The sequence below is a fragment of the Aspergillus mulundensis genome (assembly GCF_003369625.1).
Source record: "Aspergillus mulundensis strain DSM 5745 chromosome Unknown scaffold_8, whole genome shotgun sequence".
Taxonomy (NCBI): Eukaryota; Fungi; Ascomycota; class Eurotiomycetes; order Eurotiales; family Aspergillaceae; genus Aspergillus; species Aspergillus mulundensis.
Genome location: NW_020797896.1, coordinates 423,053 through 440,829, shown reverse-complemented (window position 1 = coordinate 440,829; position 17,777 = coordinate 423,053). Strand labels below are relative to the sequence as shown.

Below are 17,777 nucleotides of genomic sequence, written 5' to 3'. Positions count from 1 at the left end.
TAGGTTTCTTGTAGTATGTCACTGTTTTGCACAGCAGCACGTGAACTGTGCAGGGTCAGACTAGGTTGTAGGCATTGACCAGGGATCAACTGGAAGAGCTTGATGGCAGGAATTCCGGCTTTGAAGCAGAAAGAGACGAGATATACCTGAGGGCCTTCTTTGATGTATTCCGCCGCGGTCCGCAGGGGGTGTCATTCGACGTCACGACCATGGGTTGGCTCTCGAAAGGCGCCGGGACTGGATCTCGGCGAATCCATGGATCGAAGCATAACTCAAGAGTCGGCCTATTGTTCCAACTCTTCAAATCCCTGAGACGAAAGAGTTCCGGCGAGTCGGCGCTGACCATCGAACAGCCCGGCCTGAGTTCTGTAATCCATATCTGGCCGACGATTATGCTTTCGCAACCCGCGGTTCGCACAGGCTTATCAGGAAGGATATTCCTCTCCGCCCACCCCCAGGCAGCGGAGTGTCTGTCGATCACGCCTCAGGCGTCGCCGCGTCGTGGGGCTCGCAGCATTGGCGCTATGATCAGCGCATGATCCCGCCCGCACTGCCTCGGAGACAGACGTCACGTCCCTGGCCGGTCTCCAGGGATGAAGGAGATCAGGGGTATCGACATAAGCCACAGTGTAAAGGGACAGACTCACTCGTGTATTTCCAGTCACAAGTTCACTGAACTTTGAAGTAAGACCAGTTGACTTTTTTCGGAGTTACGGATGCCTCAGGCAGAAATTGGTCATGTGAGATTGGGATAAGAATTAAGGGGTAAATAAAATATAAGATTTTTTAGGATTTAAGATAAATAAGGATGTAAGAGTTTAATAGCTAAATATAAAAAAATTTAAGTTATATTTATTTTTTTTTTTTTTATATTTTATTTTTTAATTAGGTCGTGAGATCCGGCCAAAGTTAAAGGTTAATTTTTTTTTTATTTTTAAAGGTTAGTTAAAGTTATTTAACTAAATTTACTATAAAGATTTAAAAAATCTTTACCTTTTATTTAATATACCCCCTAGTACTTAAAAAAATAAAAATATTAATATTAAATATTAAAAATAGTTTTAATTTTAATAAGGCTAAGTTAGTAAATAAATATTTTATAACGCGGGCTATTAAAAAGTTTAATAAAATTATTTATTAATTAATTTTTTATTTTTATTTAATTAACTTTAATTTTTTTATTTTAATACTTCTTGCAAAGCTAGTAATAGTAAATATTAATATATTAAAGTTATATAATAAATATAGGGTTATTTAAGTTAAGTAATTATATAATTTAGGTATTATTATAAAAAAAATATAATTTAACCTTTAAATTAAACTTTATAACATTAAAAAGTTTTTTTTATTATATAAGGTTTTTTACTTTTTTAGTAATAGTAAGTAATTTAGCTTTAGTAATAAAGGTAGTAACTATTTTTTACTTATAAGTATTTTAGTTAATTAAACCTTTAAATAACTTTATAAGCTATTTATTAAAGCTATATTAGTTAAAATTATTATTAAAAAAAGTGTTAAATACCATGGTAATAATCTCTTTAGTATTAGCTAAGTATTTAATTTTTAGGTTTTTTATAATAATAAAATATTAAATAGTGTACTTAGCTACCTTAATATAAGTTTTAATAAGCTATATTATATATTAAATAAGTTTACTAGCTGCTTTAAAGGCGTTAAGGCATGTTATTATAATAAAATAAAAAAATAAGCTAATAAGTTATTAATATAAAAAAATATCTTATTTTATAGGCGTATAATTTAAAGGCGTAGGCATTAATTTTTTAATAAGTAAAAATATTTTTAGTATTTTACTTAGTGCTATAAGGTTATATTTAACCTGTAAATTATTAATATAAGAATTTTAAAGTAATTAAATTTTTTAATTATAATAATTATAAATAATTTTAATATTTAAAAACTATTTTACTTTACTAAAATTTTATAATTTATATATATACTTTATATATTTAATAAAGTTAATAGCCTTTTTTTAGCTTTGGCTAATCTCTTGCTTATAATAAGTATATTATTAATAAAAAAAATAATTATAAAATACTTTATAATAAAAAGGCAAGGCTTTTTTAGCACTAGCTTAAAGCTATATTTAAAAAGTATTAAAAATATTTTTTTTTATTAAATATATGGTAATTATTTAAGGCTATATAAAAATTAATTTAATTTAAATATTTTGCTTTTAACACGCTAGGGGCCGGGTGGTGTTTTAATATATATTTTTTTATTTATAAAGCTTTAAATAAAGGCATTAATAATATTTAATTAAATAATATTAAGGTTAAAATAAGTAACAAGCGCTATTATAAATTAAAATAATTAGGTAGTAAAAGTTATTATTATAGTATTAATATAATTACTAGGTTAAAAATCTTTTTTAGCGCAAAGGCATGCTTTAAATTTATTTAAATAACTAGTAGTATTAAATTTATATTTAAATACTTATATAAGTAGTATAATAATCTTACCTTTTAATATAAAAATAATTTTAAAGGTATAAAATTTTTTAAGAGTACTAAATTTAACTCTAGCAGCCTTTATAAACTAGTTTTTATATAAATATTTTATAAGTTTTACCTAGTTTTTTAGTTTTTTTTAAAGCTAATTTTAATAAATAGCTTTGCCTGGTGCCTCTTGTAATGGTTTAAAAAACTTAAAAATTACTAAGTAAAAAAAATATAGTATTTAGTAAAGTTTTTTACTAGCTAGTAAAAAAGTTTAGTATAAAAAACTTTAAAAAAAGGCTTTTATTTTAGGTAATTTTTATTTATAAAATTTTTTAAATCTTGTTTTTAGTATAGGTGGTTATATTAGGCCTTTTTATTTAATTTAACTTATGTAATTAAAAGTCTGGGATTAGGATTTTACTTCCCTTTTTTTATATTAATTTTATATGGTTTTAGGTTAGATTTTTTAGGAAAAAATAATATTAATATTTTTTTTTTATTATTATTTTTATTTATATTATTTTTTAGTTATAGGAGCCCTTTAGCGCTATTATTTTTAAAGTTAAGAATTTTTTTATTTTTCTTGCTTTTTACTACCTAGTTAAGTATTATTAAAATAATTTTATAATTATTATAGGTTTAGAAGCTTTTATTAATTATAATACTTATTAAGCTTAGGCTAGCAGCGGGAATAAGTAAAATTATAAAATTTTTATTATTATATAATATTAAATTATTAGGTAAGTTAAAAATAACTTTATTTTAAGTATTAATTTTAGTATAAGGTTTATTATTTTTAACCTTTTTATTTTTACCTATTTTTATATTATTAGGTTCGGGAGTAGGCTTATTTTAATTATTAAGTTTAAAAAAATTATTTTTAAAATTAATAAAAAATAATATATTAACTAGTTTTTTTTTTTTTTTATTAATATATACTAGGAGTGTGTATCTTAAACTAGCTATGTAAATTAAATTATTTTTATTATAGGTTCTTGCCTTGTTAAATACTATATTTTTTACTTAAATAATTAAATATTATATGGCTTTAGCGCGAGGGTTTTAAATTTTTTAAATATTATAGGCTTTTTTATATTTATAAAGATATTTAATAGCCGCTTTTAGCTTTATTTTATAAAAGTTAGGAATTTTTAGCCGCTAGTAAGCAAGTAATTTAAACTTAAAAATATTAGCTATATTTACTAGGCAAGTATTACCTATTAGTACTTAAAACTTTTAAAGTAATATAAACTATTTATTTTTTTTTATTTTTTATAGGCGTGTAATTTAATATATAAATAAATATTTTTATAGCTTTAAATATAAGATTTTAAAATATATTAGTAACTAATAAAAGTGCTTTAACTTTTTATAAAATAATTTTTTTTAATTATTTACTTGCGCTATTTTATTTAGGTATATTAAAAATAATAATTTTAAAGGCTAAACCTTATTATTTTTTAATAAATTTAAAGTTATTTAAAAGCTATAATATCTTATTATTTATATAAAAAAATTAAATATAAAGGCTATATTACTTAAAAGTATAGGTATTAAGTAATTAAATAACGCGCTAGTAATTATTTTTTTTAATATATAATATTATCCACCTTATTTAGGTGGTGTTATTTAGGAAATAAAAAGTATATTTTATATTATTTTAAAATGCTTTAAAAGTAAGAATATTAAAATAAATTCTTTTAAAGAATTGGGTTACTTTAGTTAATTTAATTTATAATATTTACTTAAAAAATTATAATAGTTTGCATGGCGCGTAGAGTAGTTTTTTTTTACTTTTTATTAAAAAGCTAAGGTGCCGGATTAATTTATATACTAGTTATAAATATTAAAAGTTTAAATACTATGTTAGTATTAAGGTGGCCCATATATTTATACTAAATTTTTAAGCTTTTTAATAATATTTTTAAAGTTATAAAGTATTAAATTTTTATTTTTATTATAGCGTAAGAGGCCTTAATCTTTTTATTATTATTAATATTAAATTTTTTATAATAAAGTATGTATAATCCGTAATATTATTTAAGTATATAAAAGTTTATTTTTTTTAAGTTTTTAAAAGTTTTCTTATAGCTATTAAAATATAAATTTATTAATATGGCTTTATTAAGGAATATAATAATAGTATAAAAGCCGGGAATATAAGCATAATTTTTAAGCTTTAAAAATTTTTTTAAGCTATTTAGTCCCTTGCAAGAAACACGGAGTATACTAAACTTTTTAATTTTATTAATAATATTATTAATAAAAATAATATTATTTTTAAAGGTATTATAAATATTAATTATTTTAGTAAGGTTATTAGTAATATATATAAAAAATCTAGAGTTAATAATAATGCTTTTATATAGGCTATATTATAAGCTATTAAATAGTAAATAAGTAATTATTATTATAACTTTTTCCGGGTTTTTAAAGTTGTTTTTTTTAGCCTTAATTTTAAATATTATAGTGTTAAATTTAGATTTTTTAAAAATACTTAGTACTTTTTTTTTAATAGTTAAATCCTGTATATTTTCCTTTACTTTTTGCAAAGTTTTTTTTTAAGGCTCCTAATTTTTTAAAGCTTTTTTGGCATTAAGATACTAATAAAAAGTAATAAAATATAAATAGTTATATACTAGGTATATTAGCTTTAATTTATTATTTTTATTTTTATTATTTTTTTTAGATTTCTTGTTATTTTTAGTATTTTTATTTTTTTTTATTTACTAAGTTATTTTTTTTAAGCGTGGTAAAGGTGCCATTTATTAGCTATTATTTAAATTTATTATATATAATATAAACAGCCTAAAGCATATAAAATATTTTAAACTTTTTAATAATATTAGTAAAGTTCTTTTTTTTTAAAAAAAAAATAGCCATGTAAAGCCTTTAACTAAACTTTTTATTAATAATTATAATAGTATATATAAAGTCTTAAAGTGTGTTAATATTTTAATTATTAATAAAAATATTAAACTTTTTAGTTTTAATAAATATACTAACCTAGTGGTTATATTAATTATTAATTTATTTTTTAATAAAAAGGCCTTAGTAAATAACTACCTTTTTTTATTTTACCTTAATTTTTATTTAGTAGGTAATATTAAATTATATATAATATTTTATAAAAAATTAAAGTATTATATATAAATATTCTTGGCTATATAATAGTTACTAGTAAAAGCTAAATATAATTAAGGTTATATAAGCTATTATTATATTAAGCAAAGCTTTATATTTCTTTTTTTAAGTAAAATATTTTTTTATAATAATATAAAATCTACCTTGTTTATTAAGTATTAAATAACTTATTTAAAGTTTGCCTTTTTTAAAAATATTAAAATAAAAATTTTTAAAAATAGGCCTTGGGCTAATAAGAATAAGTAATAAGTTTTTATTATTAATTAAAAAATTAATATAATTTTATATTATAAGGCCTATAACTATTAATTTAGTAATTTAATACTATGGGCGCCATGTATTAAAACTATTTAAAATTATAATATTAAATTAGGTATTTATAGGTAAAAATTAAAGGTTTTTTATAATATATTATATAGTAAATAAGAAAAACTTTAAAAGTTTAAATTTAGGTAATAAATAACTTTAAAAATAATTATATAAATAATATTTAAAAAGGTAAAGTATAAGCTAGGCTTATAACTTTTAAAGTTATAAATATTTTAAGTAAAAATTAGTTATATAAAATTAAGATAAAAATTAAAAGGTAAATAAAATATAAAATTTTTTAAAATTTAAAATAAATAAAAATATAAAAGTTTAATAACTAAATATAAAAAAATTTAAGCTATATTTATTCCTTTTTTTTTATATTTTATTTCCTAATTAGGTTATAAAATTTAGCTAAAGTTAAAGGTTAATTTTTTTCCTATTTTTGGAGGTTAGTTGGAGTTATTTAACTAAGTTTACCGCGGAGATCCAAGGGATCTCCACCTCTCGTCCGACAACTTTGGAATCCGGAGCTGTTGCCTGGTGGTGTGACATGCGTGCCTGAGGCTGCGATCTCGTGACTCCGCTTCCCGTTCAAGTCAAGGGCCCCAAGTCAAGGCATCCAAGTTCCAACCACTCGACGTCCCACGAGCCAGCTATTCTCGTTCATGCTTTTTCTGTACCTTTCTGTCTCCTGTCTTTTTTTGGATGGTTCTCTGCCATTTTTGACTCGATCCCTCATTTGATTCCCTGCTATCTTGGTCTCTCTGTTGCTAGCTTACCCCCCTCGAAGAGCCCGCTCCTATGACGAACGCACGACCCTCGAACTGTTCTTAATCGACAGTCTCGCAACAAGTTGTCTTCCGTCACCGAAGGATACGATTCTTGTCGAAAAATTAATCCCAAGTTGACACCATGCGACCTCCGCGTCTACTCTTCCTCGCCTTTTGTCTCCTCTTCTTCCCAATCTTTCTCACCTTTTACTCCGCCCTCACCTCATCTCCTCATGTGTCGACACCTAGCTCGCTTGCTGGTCAAGCGACAGGAATACACTCGCTATTCTCCTTCAACCTACCGTCGTCGCTCTTCCCTCCATCTGCCATCATAAGCCTCACCGATGAGAACTCGACGTTCTTCATAGCCAGACCTGCGGCGTTTGGCCCCCTACTTCCGGACAAAGGGCTGAGTGGACAGTTATGGGTCGGTAGTGGGTTTGGAGAGAGATCAACCGATTCTGGGAGAGAACTGGGCTGCTCAGATATCCCGGGCTGGAAGGAGGGCGACACCGATCTCCCGGAGAGCCGCGATGGGAAGCCTGGCTCCAGTGACATGGACGCAGGCATTACCCCGGGCAAAAGCCATGCCGACTTCCTGCCGGGGTCGACCTCTCGCGATGGATATCCCGGATCGTTACCGCCGAACGATGGCACGGATGACCATCTTCACCATCCCCTTCCCGAGTCCGTTGTGGTCGATACCGCCGAAAAAAACCGTGACTCATCTCCGGCTCTAAAAAGTGCGCATGCCGACATACAATCTCTGCAAGAATCTGCGGAGATCAGTGGTCAGGTCGTCCTGCTGAGCAGAGGCGGCTGTGGCTTCCTGGAGAAGGTCAAGTGGGCTCAACGGCGCGGGGCCCTCGCGGTGATTGTGGGCGATGATACTCGAGGGGGAAGCCTTGTTACGATGTATGCGCGAGGTGATACCTCGAACGTTACAATCCCCGCATTGTTCACATCTTACACTACGGCCCATCTGCTGTCGTCTCTCATTCCCCCGCAGGACCGGGAGGAACACATCTCGATCGACGGAGCAAAAACCGCCAGCGAGCCCGAGGCCGAACCTACACCAGCGGTGTCCGCGGCAGCAACACCTTCATCTACTCAGCAGACTACGAGCGACGAAGTGCTTCCAGCGTCGAACTCCGGGTTCCTACACACACTGCTATCGATCTTCGGCTTAGGCGGAGGCGAGCAGGTCGGTACCTTGGAAGAGAACAGGCGGCCGCCAACTAGTGGCAATATCAACTGGGTCCCAGTGAACCAGGAAATGCCTCGAAAAGAAGCCGAAACTGGCGATAAGAACTCCAAAGCCTCGAAATCCAAAACAAGCGGCGACGGCGACGGCTTCCTCATTGGTGTGCAAGACTGGCGGGATCCGGATCTTGTTGCGCCCAAGAGCAGTGCCAGGGCCGTCCCCACAGGTAATTCTGTGTCGGAAGCAGCTAAACAGGGCAAGGACAAAGACACGTCTACGCCTAAAGGCGGCAGCATTACTCCTGGCAGTGGAGAGTATCGCGCCGTGGAGAAATCAAGTACTTCCGAATTCAAGTCCCAAAGAATCGAGCGACGTTCTCCCGACGGTACAAAATCGAAGGGATGGTTTTCGAGGCATTTCCTCGGCGTGAGAACAGAGGGAGCCGAAGGAAAGAAACAGCGGTTTACGCGTGATGTCCCGAAAAAGGATACCAAGACCAAAGAGCATGAAGGCTTATGGGTCACCCTTACGCCGACGAGCATGTCTACTAGTCCATTCTTCGATACCCTTCTCGTTCTCGTCGTGAGCCCGCTACTCACTCTGTCTGTGGTTTACATCTTGTTATTACTCCGATCGCGCATCCGGCGACGACGTTGGCGAGCACCCAAGTCGCTAGTTGAGCGCCTTCCAGTGAGAACATATCATACAATGCCAACATCGTCGTCATCGTCGTCCAGCTCCCTGCGATCCCCGAGCCCTGGGCCTGTCTCTCAGACGTCTCCTCTTCTAGGTTCGAAGAGTACTGAACGTCCTGTTTCTCGGCCACGGGTCCAGAATGCGGAGTCGTCATTCGAGTCGAGGAGGGAAAAGCCCGGCACATCTACGACGTGGCGTCGGAAGTACACCGGACGACAAGTCGAGTGTGTTGTTTGCCTTGAAGAATACATCGACGGCGAGAGCCGCGTGATGAGCCTACCATGTGGCCATGAGTTCCACGTGGAGTGCATGTAAGTACCTGCGTTTCATTTTTAGGATCATGCTAACAGATGCAGTACTCCATGGTTGACGACCCGTCGTCGGACCTGTCCCATCTGCAAGGGGGACGTCGTACGGTCCATGTCACAGAGTCATCATGCTGAAACGCGACCCGAACACGACGCGGAAGCCCACCGCGGCGCAACGTCCGCACCACTCCCTATTACCTCCATGGGCGAGGACGAAATGACAGACCTAGAGCGACGTATCTCAGATACCGGTCTTGAACGACACGGTTCTTCATCTCCCCCGAGCTGGCGGAACTTTGCAGCTCTCAGTCTTTCAGCGCTTAGCGGCGACACAATCTGGCACCAAGGCAGGGCCGACAACGACAGCTAATCTCGTCTCATTCCACAACTATACACTTCTATCTCTACTTCTAAATCTCGGGTCCTGGGGTGTTCAGCGTTTTTCTGTCTTGAGCGATTTCATTAGCGATCTGCGGATTGATTTGGTTGGCGTTAGGGAGGCAGCTCGACACTGTCCTGTCTAGAGTTGCACTTCGAGCTGTACTGGTCATGTACTCTCGTTTCTTGAATTCATTTATCATTATAAAGGCTCTATCACGATACCTGGAGTATGCTGTAGATTCAGGATTCTAGGCCTTGAGTAGTGACGTCACCGTTATCGCATCTCCACATGAGCTTTCAAGCTCCCGCTCTCAGCACCAGCACCTCTCCATCTCCCAACTCTTCTTCATTTTTCCAGTCACCAACTACCATTCCCACGGTCCTCCCATAAGATGTCCGACCGCGCAAAGGAAGCCCTCCGCGCCGAATCCTCCAACCTCCGCGCCGCCGCCCAAGACGTCCTCGTCTCCGGCGCATACATCTACCCATTCAAAGTACCCAGCTCTCCCCCTTCTCCTCTCCAGCCCGCATCCTTAACATAGCATCATTGACCTAAACTAACACTATATCCTCCAGGGAATCCTCCACTTCACCACCCACCCACCCCTCTACAAGCCGCTCACAAAACGCCTATCGCAGACCCTCCTCGCCGGAATCTCCATCACAACCGCCCTCTTCTTCTTCACCTACGTCCCGCAAACCGCGCTGCTAAGCTTCACGGCGGGCCCCTTCTTCGCCCCCATCGCCGCCTTCTTCCTCGTCCTCTCCGAAGCCTCAGCCGTAACGCACTTCGTTGCGCGCGCCTGGATTATCCGCGATGCACTGGTCGATGTCTTTGATGCTGTGCTCCTTGAGCGGGGCTGTGAGGGGCTCGTGCAGAACGGCCGCGAACTAAAGCGCGGGAATGGAGGCGGGGTTATGGCGCGGCTGGGGAAGATGGTGAGGAAACCGTTTGGCGATGGGGATGGGAATGGGGTGCTGCGCGGCATGCTCCGGAGTCTGCTCATGCTCCCGCTGAATTTCATCCCTGTTGTTGGGACCGTGCTGTTTGTTTATGTTTCGGGGAAGAAGGTTGGTCCGGGGTTGCATGAGAGGTATTTCCAGCTTAGGGGGTTGAGGGGGCAGGAGAGGGGGGAGTTTGTGGAGAGGAGGAGGGGCGCGTATACTGGGTATGTTTTCATGTTTTGGCTCCTTGGTTTTGCGTGCCTTGGCTTTGAGAGCTTGCTAATGCGGGATTCTTGCAGACTTGGGATGGCATCGGTGCTGCTGGAGATGGTGCCCTTTGCGTCGATGGTGTTTGAGTTTACGAATGCGGTGGGCGCGGCGCTGTGGGCGGCTGATTTGGAGAAGGCTGAGAAGTAATCTGTTCTGGTTTTGATACTCGCTTCATGTTCATCTCAAGTGGTTCTGGTATGATATGATGGATATAGGACAGAATGATAATGATATATGCAGTTGACGCTCTGAACATCAGGTAGCCTCGTACAGAATATATATGTACAACTTCTACGCCCACCATCCACTCACTCACCCCTCTCTTGATGAGTAGCAGGAAGACACCCGAGACTACACCCCAGTCTTCGGAATGGCACCGGCCTCAACCGCTCCCCGCTCGCCCTCGGCCCCTTCAGCCCATTCTCATACGTACTGACGTCCCACCACTCGATCCACTCCGTGCGCGCGATGACAAAACTGCGGTGGCAGACGGAGCATGACCGCCCGCCGGCATTGCGTACGTCGCGGGCGTGCAAAAGGAGCGGGAGAGCTAGGTTGGGGAAGAGTGCCAGCTCTTCGTCGGGGAGAATGTCGAAGTAGGTTGATCTGCTGAAGGAGAGGAGGGAGACTTCGCGGAGGGAGGGGACGCGAGACGGCGGGGGAGATTGAGAGTGTGTGGCGGTTGGTGAGTTTGGGATGGGGAGCCCGTCCATGTTGAAGCGCTGGACTGGGCTTGTCGCGACGTGGATAGGCGCCCATGCTTCTTCAGGCGCGGGCCCTTCATACTCGATGGCTTTGAGAGGGAGACTTTCAGGTGCAGTTTCGGCCTCGATCTCATTTTCACTTCCAGGTTCGTTCTCCCTTTCCGGTGAGAGGTGCCAATGCGCGATTTTCGTTGCCGGATCATCGATCTCAGTGAATTCGTTCGGCCGAATGATGAGATGTTTCAAGTCACCCTTCTTGATGAGCCAGAGGAGTTCCCAGGGGAGAACGGTAAGACGATTAACAGCGACATTCAGTTCCTGGAGCTTAGTTAGTCTGCGGATGGCAGGGGGAATTTCCGTCAGCTTGTTGTTGCGCAGGCTGAGGACGCGCGTGTTGCCGAGCTCAAAGAGTTCGCCCGGGAGGGTTGTAAGGGCGTTTCCGGACAGGAAGAGGCAGAGGAAGGGTTGAAGGGAGCTGTAGCCTTCTTCGGAGATGGGGGGTTCGCGGATGCTTGGGAGCTTGGTGAGGTGTTGAAGGGGTCGGAGGAGGTTTGGCGGGATGGTGCGGAGGGGGGCATTGCTATTACGTTCATTAGTATCACTAGACAAGGAGAGATAATTTAAGGAGGGCATACCTTAGGTCGACGCTGTCCAGTCCCCTCTCCAAGCAATCATTCACCACCGCACGCGCCAACTGGTGCTCCCTCGACTCCTCCACCTTCTTCGCGAACCCAGCGCGCGCCGGCATCATGCCCAGTCCCATGCCCGTGGCCATCCCCATCCCCTCATCCCCGTCGGCATCCCCATCCTGGTTCAAATCCTGGTTCTGGCCCAACAACTCCTCCCCCCAAGCCGCCGCATCCTCACTCGCAAGAAACCCCATCCCCGAAGCCCTGGAATCATCACTCCCCATCCAAACCCCACTATCATTGAACCTCTTATCCTTAAAGTCCGCCCGTTTCCTCTTCACATCCTTCTCCTTAACCATCTCCCCCCACCACGTGCCGCGGTATCTGCGTTTGCGCGAGTGCGACCCATTGCCGTTCCCGCTCGCGTTCCCGGTCGCGTGGTAATTCTCGAGGCCCGACGCGGGGATGTCGTCGCTGGAGAAGAGGGCGGGGTCGCTGGATGGCTGGCTGGAGGCGTCGTCGAAGCGCGAGAGGCGGCGGTAGGTTGTTTTGTTTACGCGTGCGGGTGCGCGTGCTGCGGTTCCGGATTGGGAACCGGGCTGGTGCGAGGGTTTGTGCGGCGAGCGGTGGCGGATGCGTGGGGGTGGGGGGAGGGGCGGTTCGGTGTCCATTGCAAATTGCAATTGTTTGAGTTTAATTTCTTTGAAGCAAGGAGGTGATGCTGGAGCGTGAAGTATGTAGGGGATGGAAGAGGGGGGGTTATGTATGCGTGTTTCGGACTCGGGAATTTGGAGTGGGAGATAACGCGATTGATAAGGATTCGACACCGAGGACACCACCAATGACTGTATTGATTCTAAGAGGAATAACGTGGTAATAGAGACTGTTATTTAGACGAATAGTTGCGAATAAAGTCTTATTCAAGAAGCCATGAGTCGTCGAAACAATCGTTATTCTATGAATCATATGCCCGGACATGTAGCAATATATATCGGCATCTATGCGGTATTCGGAGTGGCGCATTCGCATCCAGTGGATCAATACCAGTTGCAGTGCTTTTAACAAATCAGAACTTGTCTAAAAGCCATCGGCAGCAGTTGGAGGTCCTTATATGATAATCATCGACAAGATCGACAGATCAACGGTCGAGACCATGATTCAAATAATCGATGTACTTCGGACTCCGGGGTACATTCTACGGAGCACAGAACGATGCATACGGAGCACAGCAGATGCCAATAATTTAGTTTCAGACCAGCGCTGACTGCAATGGATTTAGAGATCGACCTATATACAAGCGATGTGCAACGTCGCAAAACAACGGCCGACTCTCACCAGCGGCTCACTAACCAGAACGATAAGAAGTGAAATAGATCAAAGCGCGTGGAATCATAATCGTAAATGGGGGGTATAGAATTCATAACACGTCCGTCTCGCGGTCTCCCAGCAGCAGCTGCTGCTAAAGGGTTGGCGTGAGGGATACAAGAAGTTATAAGGGTAAATACGGGTGAAAAGTATAAACGAGAAGAAGAGAAAAGTATTGTTGAATGGAGTCGTTGTGATCAGCAGCCCTCCACTGCTTATATTGCCCACTGCTTGTAGATTCGTTGACGTTCGCAGGTGCGGAGAGGAGCCATTGCCAGAGTATATGTTGATTCGCCTGCTTAGAGAGCGCCGAAGAGGAGAGCGACGGCACCACCGGCCAGAGCGACGGGCATGTTGCCTCCGAAGCTGGCGGCCGCACCGGTGTGGACGGGCTCGTCGGAGGGAGCAGCGGTGGAGGTGGCAGCGGAGGTGCTAGGGACCAGAGTGCTGCTGGCGACGGGGGTGCTCGTGTGGATGAGCGGAACGGACGAGGTAGGTGCTGCAGTAGGAGTGACAGCGTTGACGCGGACCAGAGTCTTGGTGACGGTGGTGGTCAGGGTCGAGGTCTGGTCAGCAGCGACCAGGTGAGCTGCGCCCAGGCAGAGGACAGTAGAGACGATAGCAGTGAGCTTCATTTTGGAGATGTGTTTGTGTTTGAAGTGAGGATAGAAAATGGTCTTGAAGGACGGAGTTGTCTTGTCTTTGTATTGGCGGTTGGGATGCGGCGAGAGCGGTTGATGCGCAGGGAGTAAGCAAGCGGATGCAGGCTGAGATGGAAGGAACGTTGAAATTTGAAATCGAGCTGGACACACGAACGAGTGAGCGTATCGCAGTTGATATTTGAGAAGGACAGGGAACGAGTGGAGGAGCGCTGCTCAGGATCAAAGCCGTGGGAAACCAAAGGGAAAAGGAACGAAAGAGAATGCCGGGGGGAGACGGACTAAATAATACAGGCCAAACACGAGGGCGAGGACTGACAGCCAATAACAGAGCGGGCGCAAGGGGTTCGTGCCTTCGTGGCCGTCTGGGCCTCAAATTGCTGATCGGCGCTTTGGAATTGGACCCAGACGCCATCGACTGTCGCGCTCTCCTACTGGCTGCTCACACTGGCGGCCACCGCCGGTTCCTGAACGCCCCTGTCAGCCTTTCAGGCACAAAACAAAGTATACTTGGACGCTGACGTGCCCGGCTTCTTTGGCTGAGAGAAGCTCTTCGAATCTCTGAAAGCGCTTATAGAGGTGTCTATACTTGTCGCATCTGCAAGCGCTCTCTCACCTCCATTGTCTCAGTGGGTTTCATGTTGTGGGCGAAAAGAAACCAATTTCAGTTTAATTAAACTATTGTACTAGCCGGACCCTTTGTACCGCTGTTACCGTCCCAGGCAGGATCGAAGGCGCAGTAGCCCGGTATCTGTGTATCCATACAGTATTGATACGTCTCGCTGAAGAGTTTGCTCCGCGAAGGCTGAACAGAAGATTCCACCTTGCAGACTCCCACAATCCACAATCCACAATCCACAATCCAGTCATCCCGCGCGTACCCAATTGGCAATATGACATCGTCAAGCAGGGGTTGACTTGTACGTGTCCATAATCATCTTCAATCATCTTGCGTCAAGCAGTCAGCAAAGGACTCGGACCCCTCGGAGAGGCTCGGAGTCAACCCTGCGCCCTGCCAGGCAAAGGCCAAGCCCGCCGGTTCCTGGGGCGAAGCCCGGTGAAGCGAAAGCGATACGCCGTTGAATCTGCCAAGCCATCTGCCAACTCATGGGCCATGGCACGATCCCAACAATCAGCACGTCAGCCTGAAGGCGCCTAAGCCCATGACAACTGGTTGTGGCTAGATAACTCGATGACCGCATCGGATCTCGACGGCCCAGTTTCATACTGTGCCTGCTTTGTGGCGGCGAGTCGAATCTGCGGAATTGCATTCAATGCCTGCCGTACCCCCATGCGATCGCCTATCATCTGGAGCTTTTCCATGGGTGTTCGTATACTGCCGATAAATTTAGCGTCAAAACAATTTTTGCGGGCGCACGTGCCCGTGTAATTAAGCTGTTTTAGTTTGTATAGTAAATAACATACAAAACTAAACACTGGCCTTCCGGGCGCACTTGCTTTAAAATTACTAAGTCATGCGTTAAGGTACGGGTACATTAATTTATATAAGCTCTCCCACACAAATTAATATACCCGTACCTTAATGGCAAATTTAATAATAAAAACCTTTAAAAACTTATTTTTAAAGTTATTTTAAGGCGCAGTAATCGCGTTTTTTAACTATAAATTAGTGTTAAAGGCCACCAACGCGCTGGTACCTGGTTTTTTATAAAAAATAGCATACAAATTAAAGTACCTATATTTATAAAGCTATTCAGAGGTTTATCCGCGTGGTGTTTAGCTAAAAACAAGGTTATTAACGCGCTAGCAAGGCTGTTAACGCGCTGGTACCTAGTTTTTTATGGAGAATGGCATACAAATTAAAGTACCTATATTTATAAAGCTATTTAAAGGTTTATCCGCGTTGTGTTTAGCTAGAAAAAGGCTGTTAACACTAGCAAGGCTATTAACACGCTGGTACCTGGGTTTTTATAAAGAAAGGCATACAAATTAAAGTACCTGTATTTATGAAGCTATTCGGAGGTTTATCCGCGTGGTGTTTAGCTAAAAACAAGGCTGTTAACGCGCTGGCAAGGCTATTAACACGCTGGCAAGGCTATTAACGCGCTAGTACCTGGTTTTTTATAAAAAATTGTATATAAATTAAAGTACCTATATTTATAAAGCTTTTTGGTCTATCCGCGAGGTATTAGGCTAGAAACAAGGCTATTAACGCGCTGGCAAGGCTGTTAACACGCTAGTACCTGGTTTTTTATAAAGAATTGCATACAAATCAAAGTACCTGTATTTGTGAAGCTTTTTAATTTATCCGCGAGGTATTAAGCTAAAAACAAGGCTGTTAACGCGCTAGCAAGGCTATTAACGCGCTGGTACCTAGTTTTTTATAAAGAATTGTATATAAATTAAAGTACCTGTATTTATGAAGCTATTTAAAGGCCTATTAATATAAAATTTAGCTTTTTAGTAGGTGGAGGGCTTACCTTGTTGGGGTGTGTGAAGAAGTACGCGCCTGGTTTATTATAGCTTTTGTTTATATAGGGTTTTTTATATAAAGTATAGCTTTGTTTAAACAAAGCACATGTGCCGCTTTTTTTTATAATTATACTCCTAACTTTACAAGCATTTCGCGCCATAAATTCGCGATAAAAATTAAAATAAAGTAAAAATATTAAAAGCGTAAGATTAGGTTACTTTATATAAGTTTTTTTAGTATCTAAATTTATAAAGTTCGGGAGATATTTACTATTTTAGTAAATACTTAATATTTAATAATAAAATATATATTTAAATATAGTAGTACTTAACTCTAGAACTTCTCTAGCAAATTTACTAAGTTTAAATTCTGCTAAATTACTATAAATACTCTTTTTTAATTAGGCGCCTGTTAAACCGCCCCTTTGTATTTTATTAATTCTCCCTATTTTACCTTTAAAACTTAATATTTTATATAATACATTAATTTCTATGTAATCTTCTATATAATATAATGTACCTGCATAGCTACTTTACTTTTTTATATTACTACCTAATCGCTGCGCGGTAACTGCAGCAAACATTAGTTAAAAAGGCCTTTATTTTAAAATGTATAGGAAGTATTATACAAAGTTAAATAAATTAATTACTTACGAATGATGGCCTTGGCATTTTAAACAACGCTAAATTTATCGGCAGTATACGAACTTCCCTTTTCCATTATCCAATTGCGGGGTCGATCTGACACACCGGTTGCACTTGCAACTATCTTCAAGGCGGGGACAATCAAGAAAGGCCCCTTCATCGTCAGGACATGAGTGCAATGTTGGTCACGTGGACATATGTCATGTGAGCGTTTTAAACGCTCATGTGAGCATCACCCCTAAAACGTAAGCAAGAAAAATGCTAAGCCAGGTGAATAAGCAATGAACGCGCGACTGACCTTGATTATTAATCTTGTATAGTTAATGTAATTTTACGGAGTACTTTTTTAATAATTTTATATTAATTAAAGAATAAAAAAATAAATAAAATATAAAGCACTTAGTAAGCAGTTAATAAGCAGTTATAATAATTATTTTAATATTTAATATTTTTAAAATATTTTAAATTAATAAGTGCTTGGCAAGCAGTTAGCAAGTACTTAAAATATTTTTATTTATATTTTAAAAATAATAAATAATATAATAGTAATTATATATAAAATTATATACATTAAATTTAATATATATATACATATATAAATAAATTAAATTTTTTTAAATATATACATTTTTATACCTAATTGCCTGTAATATATATATATATATATATATATATATATATATATATTATAACTTAAGAAATATATTTTTTATTAAACTAAGTAATAATAAAAATATTAATTAAATAAATTTTATTTACTATGAATTAATATTTATTAATATATTTTAATTATTATTATTATAATTTAAAAATAACAAGCAGTTGACAAGCAGTTAGTAATTTATTTAATTTA

The 17,777-nt window shown here is 38.7% G+C and overlaps 4 protein-coding genes across 4 annotated transcripts; 2 read left to right on the top strand and 2 right to left on the bottom strand.

Annotated features, from left to right (window-relative positions):
• Positions 1–6,827: 6,827 nt before the first annotated feature.
• Positions 6,828–9,263, top strand: DSM5745_07550 (PA and RING finger domain protein; the record flags this gene model as incomplete). Its single annotated transcript, XM_026749566.1, has 2 exons — positions 6,828–8,896; positions 8,942–9,263. 2 exons carry the CDS (start codon positions 6,828–6,830, stop codon positions 9,261–9,263), a joined length of 2,391 nt encoding a protein of 796 aa, XP_026601598.1.
• Positions 9,264–9,666: 403 nt separating this feature from the next.
• On the top strand, positions 9,667–10,636 carry DSM5745_07549 (EI24 domain-containing protein; the record flags this gene model as incomplete). The annotated part of the gene is made up of 3 exons (XM_026749565.1): positions 9,667–9,768; positions 9,851–10,443; positions 10,519–10,636. 3 exons carry the CDS (start codon positions 9,667–9,669, stop codon positions 10,634–10,636), a joined length of 813 nt encoding a protein of 270 aa, XP_026601597.1.
• Positions 10,637–10,797: 161 nt separating this feature from the next.
• Positions 10,798–12,493, bottom strand: DSM5745_07548 (leucine-rich repeat domain-containing protein; the record flags this gene model as incomplete). The annotated part of the gene is made up of 2 exons (XM_026749564.1): positions 10,798–11,773; positions 11,829–12,493. The coding sequence occupies 2 exons, from the start codon at positions 12,491–12,493 to the stop codon at positions 10,798–10,800; spliced, it is 1,641 nt and encodes a 546-aa protein (XP_026601596.1).
• A 993-nt stretch (positions 12,494–13,486) lies between these two features.
• On the bottom strand, positions 13,487–13,822 carry DSM5745_07547 (uncharacterized protein; the record flags this gene model as incomplete). Its single annotated transcript, XM_026749563.1, has 1 exon — positions 13,487–13,822. The coding sequence occupies one exon, from the start codon at positions 13,820–13,822 to the stop codon at positions 13,487–13,489; it is 336 nt and encodes a 111-aa protein (XP_026601595.1).
• Positions 13,823–17,777: the final 3,955 nt, after the last annotated feature.